The following is a 13659-nucleotide window of genomic DNA, read 5'->3' on the forward strand; positions in this document are numbered from 1 at the left end:
AATAGAAAAAGAGGGAATCCTCCCTAACTCATTTTATGAGGCCAACATCATCCTGATACCAAAGCCTGGCAGAGACACAACAAAAAAAGAGAATTTTAGACCAATCTCCCTGATGAACATCGATGCAAAAATCCTCAATAAAATACTGGCAAACCGGATTCAGCAGCACATCAAAAAGCTTATCCACCATGATCAAGTGGGCTTCATCCCTGGGATGCAAGGCTGGTTCAACATTCGCAAATCAATCAACGTAATCCAGCATATCAACAGAACCAAAGACAAGAACCACATGATTATCTCAATAGATGCAGAAAAGGCTTTTGACAAAATTCAACAGCCCTTCATGCTAAAAACGCTCAACAAATTCGGTATTGATAGAACGTACCTCAAAATAATAAGAGCTATTTATGACAAACCCACAGCTAATATCATACTGAATGGGCAAAAACTGGAAAAATTCCCTTTGAAAACTGGCACAAGACAGGGATGCCCTCTCTCACCACTCCTATTCAACATAGTGTTGGAAGTTCTGGCTAGGGCAATCAGGCAAGAGAAAGAAATCAAGGGTATTCAGTTAGGAAAAGAGGAAGTCAAATTGTCCCTGTTTGCAGATGACATGATTGTGTATTTAGAAAACCCCATCGTCTCAGCCCAAAATCTTCTTAAGCTGATAAGCAACTTCAGCAAAGTCTCAGGATACAAAATTAATGTGCAAAAATCACAAGCATTCTTATACACCAGTAACAGACAAGCAGAGAGCCAAATCAGGAATGAACTTCCATTCACAATTGCTTCAAAGAGAATAAAATACCTAGGAATCCAACTTACAAGGGATGTAAAGGACCTCTTCAAGGAGAACTACAAACCACTGCTCAGTGAAATCAAAGAGGACACAAACAAATGGAAGAACATACCATGCTCATGGATAGGAAGAATCAATATCGTGGAAATGGCCATACTGCCCTAGGTTATTTATAGATTCAGTGCCATCCCCATCAAGCTACCAATGAGTTTCTTCACCGAATTGGAAAAAACTGCTTTAAAGTTCATATGGAACCAAAAAAGAGCCCGTATTGCCAAGACAATCCTAAGTCAAAAGGACAAAGCCGGAGGCGTCACGCTACCTGACTTCAAACTATACTACAAGGCTACAGTAACCAAAACAGCATGGTACTGGTACCAAAACAGAGATATAGACCAATGGAACAGAACGGAGTCCTCAGAAATAATGCCACACATCTACAACCATCTGATCTTTGACAAACCTGAGAGAAACAAGAAATGGGGAAAGGATTCCCTATTTAATAAATGGTGCTGGGAAAATTGGCTAGCCATAAGTAGAAAGCTGAAACTGGATCCTTTCCTTACTCCTTATACGAAGATTAATTCAAGATGGATTAGAGACTTAAATGTTAGACCTAATACCATAAAAACCCTAGAAGAAAATCTAGGTAGTACCATTCAGGACATAGGCATGGGCAAGGACTTCATGTCTAAAACACCAAAAGCAACGGCAGCAAAAGCCAAAATTGACAAATGGGATCTAATTAAACTAAAGAGCTTCTGCACAGCAAAAGAAACTACCATCAGAGTGAACAGGCAACCTACAGAATGGGAGAAAATTTTTGCAATCTACTCATCTGACAAAGGGCTAATTTCCAGAATCTACAAAGAACTCAAACAAATATACAAGAAAAAAACAAACAACCCCATCCAAAAGTGGGCAAAGGATATGAACAGACATTTCTCAAAAGAAGACATTCATACAGCCAACAGACACATGAAAAAATGCTCATCATCACTGGCCATCAGAGAAATGCAAATCAAAACCACAATGAGATACCATCTCACACCAGTTAGAATGGCAATCATTAAAAAATCAGGAAACAACAGGTGTTGGAGAGGATGTGGAGAAATAGGAACACTTTTACACTGTTGGTGGGATTGTAAACTAGTTCAACCATTATGGAAAACAGTATGGCAATTCCTCAAAGATCTAGAACTAGATGTACCATATGACCCAGCCATCCCACTACTGGGTATATACCCAAAGGATTATAAATTATGCTACTACAAAGACACATGCACACGTATGTTTATTGCGGCACTATTCACAATAGCAAAGACTTGGAATCAACCCAAATGTCCATCAGTGACAGACTGGATTAAGAAAATGTGGCACATATACACCATGGAATACTATGCAGCCATAAAAAAGGATGAGTTTGCGTCCTTTGTAGGGACATGGATGCAGCTGGAAACCATCATTCTTAGCAAACTATCACAAGAAGAGAAAACCAAACACCGCATGTTCTCACTCATAGGTGGGAACTGAACAATGAGCTCACTTGGACTCGGGAAGGGGAACATCACACACTGGGGCCTATCATGGGGAGGGGGGAGGGGGGAGGGATTGCATTGGGGAGTTATACCTGATATAAATGATGAATTGATGGGTGCTGACGAGTTGATGGGTGCAGCACACCAACATGGCACAAGTATACATATGTAACAAACCTGCACGTTATGCACATGTACCCTAGAACTTAAAGTATAATAAAAAAAAAAAAAGAGAGAGAGAAATGCCAAAAACTGAGAACATTAAATTATGGTCAATTGCTGAGGAATCCAGAGAAAGGGTGAGCAGCTGGAAAGTAAAAGATGGCAAATGTAGTCTTAAGTTCTCAAAAAGGTAAGAAGTTAGTTTCACAAGCTGTGGTTGGATGAGCTCAATGCTGGTCCTGGGAAGACCATAGAACAGGTGAATATGATGCTGCTTTGTCTATGCCTCACAGAGAAAGTGACCAGGGTAGTTCACAAGAAACCACGTGGTAGACCAACTTCATTTTCTTCTTTGAAAGACTGTGCAAAACTATGTGATAAACATTGTTACATGTCTGCTGGGCACTGATCAAGCAGTTTTATAATTTTTTATGGACAAAAGAAAGAATGATACATATTCTTATCTGAAGGATGGTGATGAAGGAATACAGAAAGATAGTTTGGTGCTGTTCTCTTCAATATTTTACTCCATGACCTGGGTGAACGTAGTTGATCTTATTTGCAGATGACATGATTATGAGAGGAGTAGTGACTATGATGGAAAACACAAAAAGACCTTCACTCTCTGGTAAGAAAAACTGACTCTAACAGGATGAAACTGACTAGGGATATGTTTAAGCATCCACAACTACCTCTCAAATACTAAGTGCATGAGTACAGGATGTAGCACACACATCACTTAGCAGCAACACATGTGGCATGGGATTAGATATTATAGATCAGTAGGAGTTAAGAGTATCAAGAAATCATCAAAAGAGCAATATAATCATAGGGCATATAGAGTGCAGATGGAAAGGGATGAGAGTTCTTCCCCGTTTGCCTCGGTCATGTTACAGTGATAACAGTGTATTTATTCTAGATGTCACCCGTGAAGACAAATGTAGGCAAACATATGCAGATTATTGTGACCAGAATGATGAAAAGATTTGAAACTATGTCCTTTGGGGAGGAATTTAAGGAACTGAGGATACTTAGGGAAGAGGTTTGTGGTGTGGTGGAGGGTGATGACAGCTAGTCTTAAATATCTGTACACGTATGTAGAAGACTGATTAGATGTGTTTTGAGCAGTCTCTTGGGGAGCTTTAGAGGCACCTTGAGCAATGGTAATGTGGACAAAGTTATTAGTGAATTGTTTGAAATTCCATTTCCCCAGCACCTTCTAATCCTCTTTCTGGTTTATTTTTAGCCCTCACCACCACCTAACAAATTGTATATTTTAAACTTTGTTTATTGACTATCTTTCTTGATTGGAAACTAAGCTCCACAAGCTTAATTTCATCTGTGGCTTTTCATCGGTGTTGTTCATGCTGTATCCTTGGTGCCTAGCACCTTGTAGGTGTCAGTAAATATTCATCACAGGAGTAAATGAATATGTGGATCTTGCTAGCTGCTGCTCTCCTTCTACCGGATACCAAGAGTTCTGACTGAGGCCCATCTGGTTTCTTCCTCCCCCTGACATCCTTTCCTGGGGATGGTTTGGTATTTGCCACATTTGTTATTTGGGTCATTGTATGAGGATTGGGAAGAAGAATGTAAGAGTAGATGGACAGGAGGGACAAGAAGTAGGACTGCTGCTGGGGGTTATTTTTCTGGGAGTCTGGAAAAGAGCAGGAGGAGTTGAGGAATGTGGGTAAAGGGGATGGGGAGGAAAGGAGATTTAAGAAAGCATTGTTGAGCTTATGAGCTGCTCTAGGATATTTGAGTATAAAGAACTTGAGTTATTTTCAAATCAAAGTTTACTTTCTGGGTGGTTTCATTGATAATAACACATTCTGAGCCTGGACTATGTGGGTGGGCTTCCAAAGGAGCATAGTCAGAAGGTTTGAGTTTGAGGCCAGTCTCTACTACTTGTCAGCTGACTGACTTTGGGCACACAACCTCTCTTCCCAAGTGGCTTTCCTGATTCCTAAAACTGCTGTAACAGTGTCTGCCCCACCTCACAGACTTTGGGGATGAAAATTCCAAATATTGGAATTCTTTATAAACTTTAAAAAGTGGTAGATGACTGTAAGCAATTGTGTTTTATCACCCGGGGCTTTATCTTACATATAATAAACACTTGATGAATGTTTATTGATGAGAGTCTCGTAACTTCTTTTCTATTAGTCTCCGGGAAAATTAATGCCTGCAAACGATCAAATAGCAGCTTGCATGGGGAGAAGCCCTATCAGGTAATATTCAGGTTATGATGTGGTGCCTGTTTTCTCTGACAAAGTAGAATTAAACATTTACTTGGAGAAATTGCTAGCTAATCTTGGCAATAAAGTTTAATCTCTATCTTTTTTCACTTGGAAAATTATGGACCTGAATTATTAAATTGCTTCTATATTATTCTCTTCAGTGGGCTAGCAGGGACTGGGACCACAGAGGGAGATACTGGCATAGAACACAGTTATGGGTTAATAGACCAAGGAAGGACGTGGCCTGAGAAGTCTAATTTTAACCCTCCTGCTTGAGCCTCTAGTGACCCCGCCCCCTCCCCAGAAGTCAGCTTGCCCAAAATTAGGGGGCAAAACATATACAAGGGAATTCTACATGGGGTGGGACAGTCTGTGCTGGTAGAAATTCAGTTGAATGCTAGAACAATTTCTTTCCCTCTTAAGGTTTCTTGTTATGGTAAAGTAAGCACTACTTTAGACATCAGAAGACATTGGCTCTAATTCTGGGTCTTCCACTTACTAGTTGTAGATCTTAGGTGAGTCATTTAACCATTGCAGACTTTAGTTACTTCGTGTATAATGAAAAGATTTAATTAGAAATTCTTAAAACTTCTATGACTCTGGAAAATAGAATTTCAATTGCTATGAAACAAGAATTCTGAAACCAAAAATATCTTCCCTTCGTTTCTGCTAGTGCTATTTTTCCTCCCACATGTACTATCCAGGCAGTGCAAAGACAATATTGATTCATCTAATGAACAGGTTGTGATTTTAGGGATTTATTGGAAGACTAGGAAGAGTGTGGTTAGAATTTCCACTCTAGAGGAATCTGGACATGCAGAGTCAATGCATAGCTACTCTAGTGTGACAATGACATGACCACATACCCGCATACTTTAGGATGAAGCAACAGGTCTGAGAGCAGCTGGGCTTTACAGAGGCCACCGTCAAACCCAGGTATGATTGAGTACTGATGTTCACACAAGGTTCTACCTTGTGGACTTCCATTAGCTACTTCTTTTCTTGTATGAGGAAATCTGTACCTGAATTCAGGAACACAACATCCTTGATGGTATTTCACACCAAATGTGTGTGCCCAGTATCAACAAAGATTCAGATAATTTTTATTCCTGGATTTTCACAGATTTCACATTTCTAGAAACTTTTCTCCTCTATGCTGGATACTGAAGGATAACACAAAAAGATGATGGTACCGCCAAGGGGGCTTGCAGAGTGTACAGTATTCTCTTGCTAATTTTGTTATCTAGTCTAATGATCATCTCAGCAGGTGTAGCCCCTCCAGCGCCCCAGAGTGACTGGCCCAGAGGGATTGACAGACAGCGATCCAACTTACAAATGACTGATACATAAACCTGAATATTCTCGATTTATAAATGTGAATAGAAAGCATCCCATCCCACTTATAGGAATGTTCTTATTCTCTATGCCATGCAGCTTTTCAAATACTCTAAAATGAAGACATTGGGAAATTAAATTCATCATCCTAAGGTTGCTTGGTTAGTAGGGAATCAAAGCAAAGGAATTGTTTATGAAAATTGTGGTGCATCCTACCCTCCAAGAGAGATCATCTCTAGGGATTATATTTCACAGTTCATGGTTTTCTTTCTTGGATGATTCTGGAAGCATATTGGCCCTTCTTTGTCACAGGATACCTTCTCTGCTGATCATGTCCTATTTATTGGCATTTTCTTTCCTCAGATATGTTAATATCACTGGTTGCACAACTCCCGTGTTTTCACGGCTAACACCCTGGGGGATATTTGTACCCTATCATTATGTACTTGAAATGATCTGATTGTTCTTGTTTATGCTGTCATTCTTTTTTTCAAGTGAAAAAGTGCCCCTGAATGTGCAATGTCATTCCCAATATCTTGAGGAAAATAATGGAACTGTGTATTTTCCTATTGAGATGTTTTACCTCGACTCCAAGTTAATTCTCTGAAAAAGCTTAAATAAAATGGGTTCAGCTGCTTTAAATTATGAAATGGAAAGATAACATACTTTTAAATGTTTTATTTTCTAAGCTTAATTACATTTAGAAACATAAATGTAATGATAAAGATAAAAAGCTTGATATTTTATTTTATTTTTAGATCAAAAACATCTTATACCACCAAAAGGATTTTTTTTTAAATAAATATGCTATTAATGGCTACTTACATCTTTTTAAGTTTTGTGTATTTGATGAAAACTTTATCTGGAAGACTGTGGATTTTGTTTTTCTTAAGAGACCTAAAATAACATGTAAAGCAAACTTCATTATGGATTTTTATGACCAACCCAACTCTTCCCTAGAAGCCACATGCTTGGGAAAAGAATATTTGATGATGTCCATTATACTAATCCATATTTGAACATGACAATAACTAAAGATTTTTTTTGGGAGAATGAAAAGTTTATAAAGCAAAATAAAGTAGTTTGTGAATATTTGACAAATGTATCTAGTTAGTATAGCAGACTGGAAAGTCCACAGTGATTTAACTTCTTTGTTTTTACTCTCTGGGTGCATTAACAAACCAAACCAAACCAAAAACCAACCAAAGATCCCAACCCACTCTTGCATGCCCAAATGATGACATGAATGCAAATTCCTGAGGCTTTCAATAACTTTATGCAAAGTACAGAAAATTTTGCATGATATAACATAGCTGCTAGCTTCATGGACCTTTTATATCTTTGCAGTCTTGGATAGATTACCAATGTTAAAAATGGCGTAGAATAAGTAAGCATGCTTCCTTTTTTAAAAACGAAAACATTTCAGCACAACCACAATAGTAATCATACATAAATCAGAAAACAATTGAAAATAAGAACTCCAGGCCCACAGACATTTGTGAGTTAACTGATCCAGGCTAATCTAACATACAGGGTGTAAACCATTTTTTCCCCCTGAATAGGAAGCATGGAGAATTATCTGATGACTGGTAGTTTTAAACAGAGTTTCTATTATTTTGCTAATACACACGCAACACTATTGGGTTTTTCCTTGGTTTTCATGTGACTATAGGGACAAATATCACCAATAATGAAGTTTTACTCACAGTAATGTCACATTGTTAGAAATCATCGGCACAGACTTTAAGTCACCATTTACACATTCCAATTCAGTTTCTTTGCAGTCACAGCATTGTGGATACTGTTTTAGAACTAATGGGACAAAAAGAGTAAGATTTCACTAGCAAACAAATACATTTCTTTAATTATGACTTTGCCTTTAATAACTGATACTGTTTTCTTTTCATTGAATGTATGAAATTTACATCTGTTAAATGAACTCATTCAGCCCCTAATAAAAGTAAATAAGAATTCTCTCCTACTCAAATATAGACTAATGTGTTAATCTCAGTTCTAGTTTCTAGTAGTCATTTCAGAGACATTTACCAAGTGATTAGAAAAAACTCACAAAATGTTAACTAGCATAAACTCATCTAGTGAAGCAAGATTAAGTTCACTTCAATGAAAAACATTAGTATGATTAATTCTTAATGGATATGACTGAGTCAGTTCAGTTCATTTGAATACCAAAAAATAGTTGCTCAATAAATGCTTGTTGTTTAAAATCAGATTCAATTTTTTTCTTCTTTCAAACTTCCCTAAGAACCATGAGAAGATTGAGATGCAGGTTCTACCATAACCACACTGGCACCTTACTAAAATCCATCCAGCCAGATATTCCTTCCTTTTGGTTCTTTGAAAGTTGAAAGTTGAAGATAAAAGTTGTAGAGAAGCTGCAAAGCTGAGATAACCAAAGATCTATCTATCTGAAGCATTCAGAAGAAAGAAGGATTCAGGATGTACTCTGAAGGGACTTACATAGTTACTAAGATAATGGCATGTAAAGAAGTGAGAAATCTAAGGAGAAGCCAGGCCAACCTGGTCCATAGGACGATCACTCTGTGTGTGTGTGTGTGTGTGTGTGTGTGTGTGTGATAGAGAGAGAGGAGGGCAGAGGAGAGAGAGACGTTGAGAGACAGAGTAAGTATTTTTGGAGTCTGATTTCTCCTCAGAGCCTATGAATATTTGTACTGATAGAGCTAAGAATGTGAGAGTTATTTTTGAATTTATTTTGTTATTTCTTTTAATGTAATTATAAGTTCTTTTTAGTTGCCCTGCTTCTTTTAGATCACTTTTATCCAAGTGTTATTTTAAAAATAAATTTTACTGAATTTTATTACTAAAGCCAACAAACTTCTACTGAGTATATACTTAATGTAAAAGATGCTTTTAGTGTATAAATTTTTGAAAATATTTTATGTTGTCTATACATATATGTTAATTAGTTCAACTTCCTAAAGATAGCTTTCATATGCTTACATCAATATTTATTGACATAACCACCATTGAAATAGTGCTTATATGATTAAATTGAAAACCTGTGATTGGAAACTTATTTACCAATAGAATAATTTCATTTGGTCAAGCTGGGTGTGTCGCCAAAACCAGAAATGTGAGCATTAAACTGTTTACCCTCCATCACCTGCAAGCCAATCATGCCCCCAGGCTCTGTGGATTCTTTTTCTGAAACGCCTTTTGCATCTCTCTCTACCTCAGTCTTCTCAATGGCATTTCCTGGGGATTGGAATAAACATAATATCCAGTATCTCTTTTATCATCATTCTTTCTTCTCCATCTGAACATGACTGACAAATTGTTCTTTGTCCTGGGAGGCTGTCCTTTGCATTGTAGGATATTCAGCAGTAGCCCTGGCCTCTACCCACTAGATGCCAGCAGCAACCCACCCTTCTCCATCAGGACGACCAAAAGTGTCTCCAGGCTGAGCATGGGTGGCTCACGCCTGTAATTCCAACACTTTGGGAGGCTGAGACAGGTGGATTGCTTGAGCCCAGCAGATTGAGACCAGCCTGGGCAACATGGCAAGACCCCATCTCTACAAGGAATATGAAAATTAGCCAGGCATGGTGGTGCATGTCTGTAGTCCCAGCTACTCAGGAAGCTGAGGTGGAAGGATCACTTGAGCCTGGGAGGTTCAAGGCTGCAGTGAGCTGTGATTGTATCACTGCACTCTATCCTGGGCAACAGAGTGAGACCTTGTCTCAAAAAAAAAAAAGGTCTCTAGACACTGTCAGACGTTCTTTGCAGGCACTGTTGCCATGGCTAAGACTCACTACTCTAATTCATTCTCTGCAATTCTAATGAAATAATCTTCCTCACATACATTTCTGATCACATGCTCTTCCTCCTCATTAAAAAATAAAATAAATATAAGACCAAACCAAACAAACATTAGGCGCAAAACTATGATGATTGCCTGTTGTATACAGTAGTAACCTTTAAAATGGGATGTGGGCAAGATGACTCATTGTGGGTTAGGTAGAATATAGTAGAGCTTTTGGTTGTATTTATTTTTCATTTTATCCTTTTTTAGTTTCTAATTTTCATACAGAATATTCTTGTGCATTATAAAGTATATAAATGGTCATTATAAACTGGTATTATAAAGTACATAAAATACTGTTAGTGTCATATTTGATATATACATGTTATATACATATATTTACATATACATACTAATGTATGTCATTGTACATTCATCTAATTATATATCTATGTCTCTACATATACACACACCCCCCCTAAAATTCTGTCTACAGGATAGAGGCCACACTTCAGTGTGTGCACCAAAACCTTTCATGGGCTGGCCCCAGCCTTCTAGGCTCGGCTCCTGCCCCTCCACTTCATGCACTCAGAATGGTTGTGAAAAGGCATGCTGCAACCTGCTGCGCATCTTCCCCAGTGTTTTGCTGATCTTGCTCCCCTGCTCATCTGGTCACCTCGTAGCTTTCCTCCATCCAAGGACTTCAAAGTCCATCTCAAATGTTATCCTCTCTGGGAATCTTTCCCCATCCTCAGCACAGCCATCATTTCTTCCAATGGGCCTCCCCATTCCCTGGTGCAAACATTATTCCTCCCATTTAGCAATAATATTGGATCATCACTGCTTTTGTAAGGAACTGTCTTTCCTGCTACATGTGAGGTGTTTGTGGGTTAGAACTTCGTCTTAGTCATCGTTGTCCTCTCAGTGCCTAACATCTTTCTTGAAGAAAATAATTAAAAGGAATAAGAATTTTACTATTTGTCACAATTATTCAATACTTATATATTCTGGCAATCAGAGAGTAATGCATGAAAATAGCATAAATGGTTGTTTTCTTTTTTCTGTCTTTCCAATCCCACAGACAGACAACAGACCTGTTAGCCAGTGAAATACATTGAACTAAAAGGAAATTCCAAAGTGAATTTGTCGCATTACCCGTATAAATGTGTGCATCACAAATCATGTTTTTCACAAAGCTGATACCGTCTTTGAATCAAAACCACTTACAGCACTTCTGTGTTAAGGGCACACTGTTAGCATTTCCATGGACTGCGCCAAATATGGTCGCCCATCCACTAGTGTCACCTGTGAAATGGTGATTGAGATGTGTCACTTATTCTAGAAATTAAATACCATCTTACAAAAGTTTAACAGTTTGATAATGATTTTAAACTAAAATATGTTTAAGTAATAGAATGATTGATCTTTTAAATACATAGTAAGGGAGAAAAAGTTAGGCAAACATCTGCAAAGTATCCCTTTTTTACATGAAAAATACTCCAAATGTATGTATCATAAAATTTGCAATGCAAGTATGTAATTATTTTACATAAATATAAATGTCTTGGAAAAGATCAACTATTTCTAATACTGACATTTTCCACGTTTGACCTTAATTTTGAGGACCTCCAAAGAAAATATCCGAATTTTGTTTTGTCACGTGCGTACTGCTGTATATGTAGAAGCATACTTGATAGATATATTGAGTTCTGATAACATTTACGTCATCCGACTTTTTTTTAATAAAGCAAAAGCAAAGTTTCTTAAAGGCTTTTTTCTGGGTGCAGTGGCACTTGTTTGTAACCTCAGCACTTTGGGAGGCTGAGGTGGGAGGATCACTTGCATGTAGGAGTTCAAGACCAGCTTGGGAAACATAGGGAGACCCTCTCTTTACAAAAAATAAAAAATTAACTGGGCGTGGTGGTGCGCACCTGTAGTCCTAGCTACTTGGGAGACTGAGGTGGGAGGATAGCTTGATCCCAGGAGGTCACAGCTGCAGTGAGCAGTGATCACGGCACTGCACTCCAGCCTGAGTGACAGAGGGAGACCCTGTCTCAAATAAATAAATAAAGGTTTTTGAGTCCTGCTGAGAAAAATAACATTTCCTCAATTTGTCATATATTAATGTCAATTTGTCATATGTAAATATAATTTATTTACCGAATTTTCCTCTTCTTTTTGATAAATCATATTTTTAAAAAAGGAGGCCTAATTGTGAAGTATTGTTATTTCAGTATATGCTATAAAATAATAAAATACGCATTATAGTGTAAGATACTGAAGTTCACACAAATACCTAAGTAAATTAAAATAATTGCCCACAGTCTGCTTTGATCCTTGGAATCTTTATTTCTATTTCTTATTAATATTCTCAATAATTCTACTATGATGCTGCCTCACTTGCTTTATTTAATTTGGGTTCAGAAATCCTCATGGGGTAAACATTCATGGCTCTGGTTCCCATGCAGCAAAGAGGAAAGGACAAGAATTTGAGGAACTTGCCCATTGGCATCCAGAGAGTTGTCCCCAAAACTGAACACTGACTCTGTACTCTCCAGCTCTAAGCTTTGTGATAAGACTGAGGCCTCTTCTCAAGGAGTTCCTACCTAGGAAGATAAATGCCATAATAAGAGCTGGGCACAGTGGCTCATGCCCATAATCCCAGCACTTTGGAGGCCGAGGCAGGCAGATCAACTAAAGTCAGGAGTTCCAGACCAGCCTGGCCAACATGGTGAAACCCCGTCTCTATTAAAAATACAAAAAGTTAGCTGGGCATGGTGGAGGGCGCCTGAAATCCTAGCTACTCAGGAGGCTGAGGCAGGAGAATCGCTTGAACCCAGGAGGCAGAGGTTGCAGTGAGCCAAGATCACGCCATTGCACTCCAGCCTGGGCAACAAGAGCGAGACTCCATCTCAAAAACAAACAAACAAACAACATCAACAACAATGAAAAGATAAGGCATTCTACTTTGTGCAGCATACAGATACACCCAGGGTGCTGTGATAACACAGATAAATTGCAGCCATCCTTGAACGGTGATACAGCTTCAGGGAGGCCGGGGAAGCCCTCCTGGAGGAGGAGACACTTAAACCGGGCCCTGAAGAATGACTGGAAGTGATCCACGGGAAGGGTAGGCAGAGGCTGTGTCCTCAGAGGGAGGCATGCCTGAGTACCCAGGGGCAGGACAAGATTCTAGAGATGCATGCCGTGGGCTTTGCTGCCCTACTTTGGTGGGTGGTTGGGCAGTGCTGAAGAGAGGTAGCTCTCTGTGGGAGAAAACACGCAGGATTTTTTCTGATTAACTAGACATATCAGCCTCTCTTGGCATCAGTTTCCTCCAGAGAAAAATATTTTTTAGGTTTCAATAAACAGAGCTGAAATTGGCCTGTAAGATGCTCTGTTATCTAGCCTCTGGTTACCCCTTCATTCCCTGTGTATACCCCTGTTCACTCTGCTTGAGTCACACACCATCAAACACATCATCCTGTTTCAGTCAGCCTTGGGCCTTTGCACTTGATGTTGCCTTTGCCTGGAATTCTGCCCCTCTAGAATATTTCATAGTTCCTTCCTTCCTTCCTTCCTTCCTTCCTTCCTTCCTTCCTTCCTTCCTTCCTTCCTTCCTTCCTTCCTTCCTTCCTTTTCTTCTTTCTTTCTTTCTTTTCTTCTTCCCTCCCTCCTTTCTTTCTTCCTTTCCTTTCCTTTCCTTTCCTTTCCTTTCCTTTCCTTTCCTTTCCTTTCCTTTCCTTTCCTTCTTTCTTTCTTTCTTTCTTTCTTTCTTTCTTTCTTTCTTTCTTTCTTTCT

General features: G+C 38.7%; 1 protein-coding gene across 2 annotated transcripts in view; it reads right to left on the reverse strand.

Annotated features, from left to right (window-relative positions):
- The window catches only part of RXFP2 (relaxin family peptide receptor 2), a 77635-nt gene that overhangs the window by 43374 nt on the left and 20602 nt on the right, over window positions 1-13659 (reverse strand). For both annotated transcript variants that reach the window (XM_023208673.2, XM_023208674.1), the window contains exons 3-5: window positions 11086-11163; window positions 7784-7889; window positions 6903-6974 (exon numbers count right to left, since the gene is read on the reverse strand). In XM_023208673.2, the coding sequence (XP_023064441.1) occupies window positions 6903-6974; window positions 7784-7889; window positions 11086-11163 (256 nt within the window). The remainder of the gene's footprint in view (window positions 1-6902; window positions 6975-7783; window positions 7890-11085; window positions 11164-13659) is intronic.

Source organism: Piliocolobus tephrosceles, chromosome X (genome assembly GCF_002776525.5).
Source record: "Piliocolobus tephrosceles isolate RC106 chromosome X, ASM277652v3, whole genome shotgun sequence".
In the NCBI taxonomy this organism is placed as follows: domain Eukaryota; kingdom Metazoa; phylum Chordata; class Mammalia; order Primates; family Cercopithecidae; genus Piliocolobus; species Piliocolobus tephrosceles.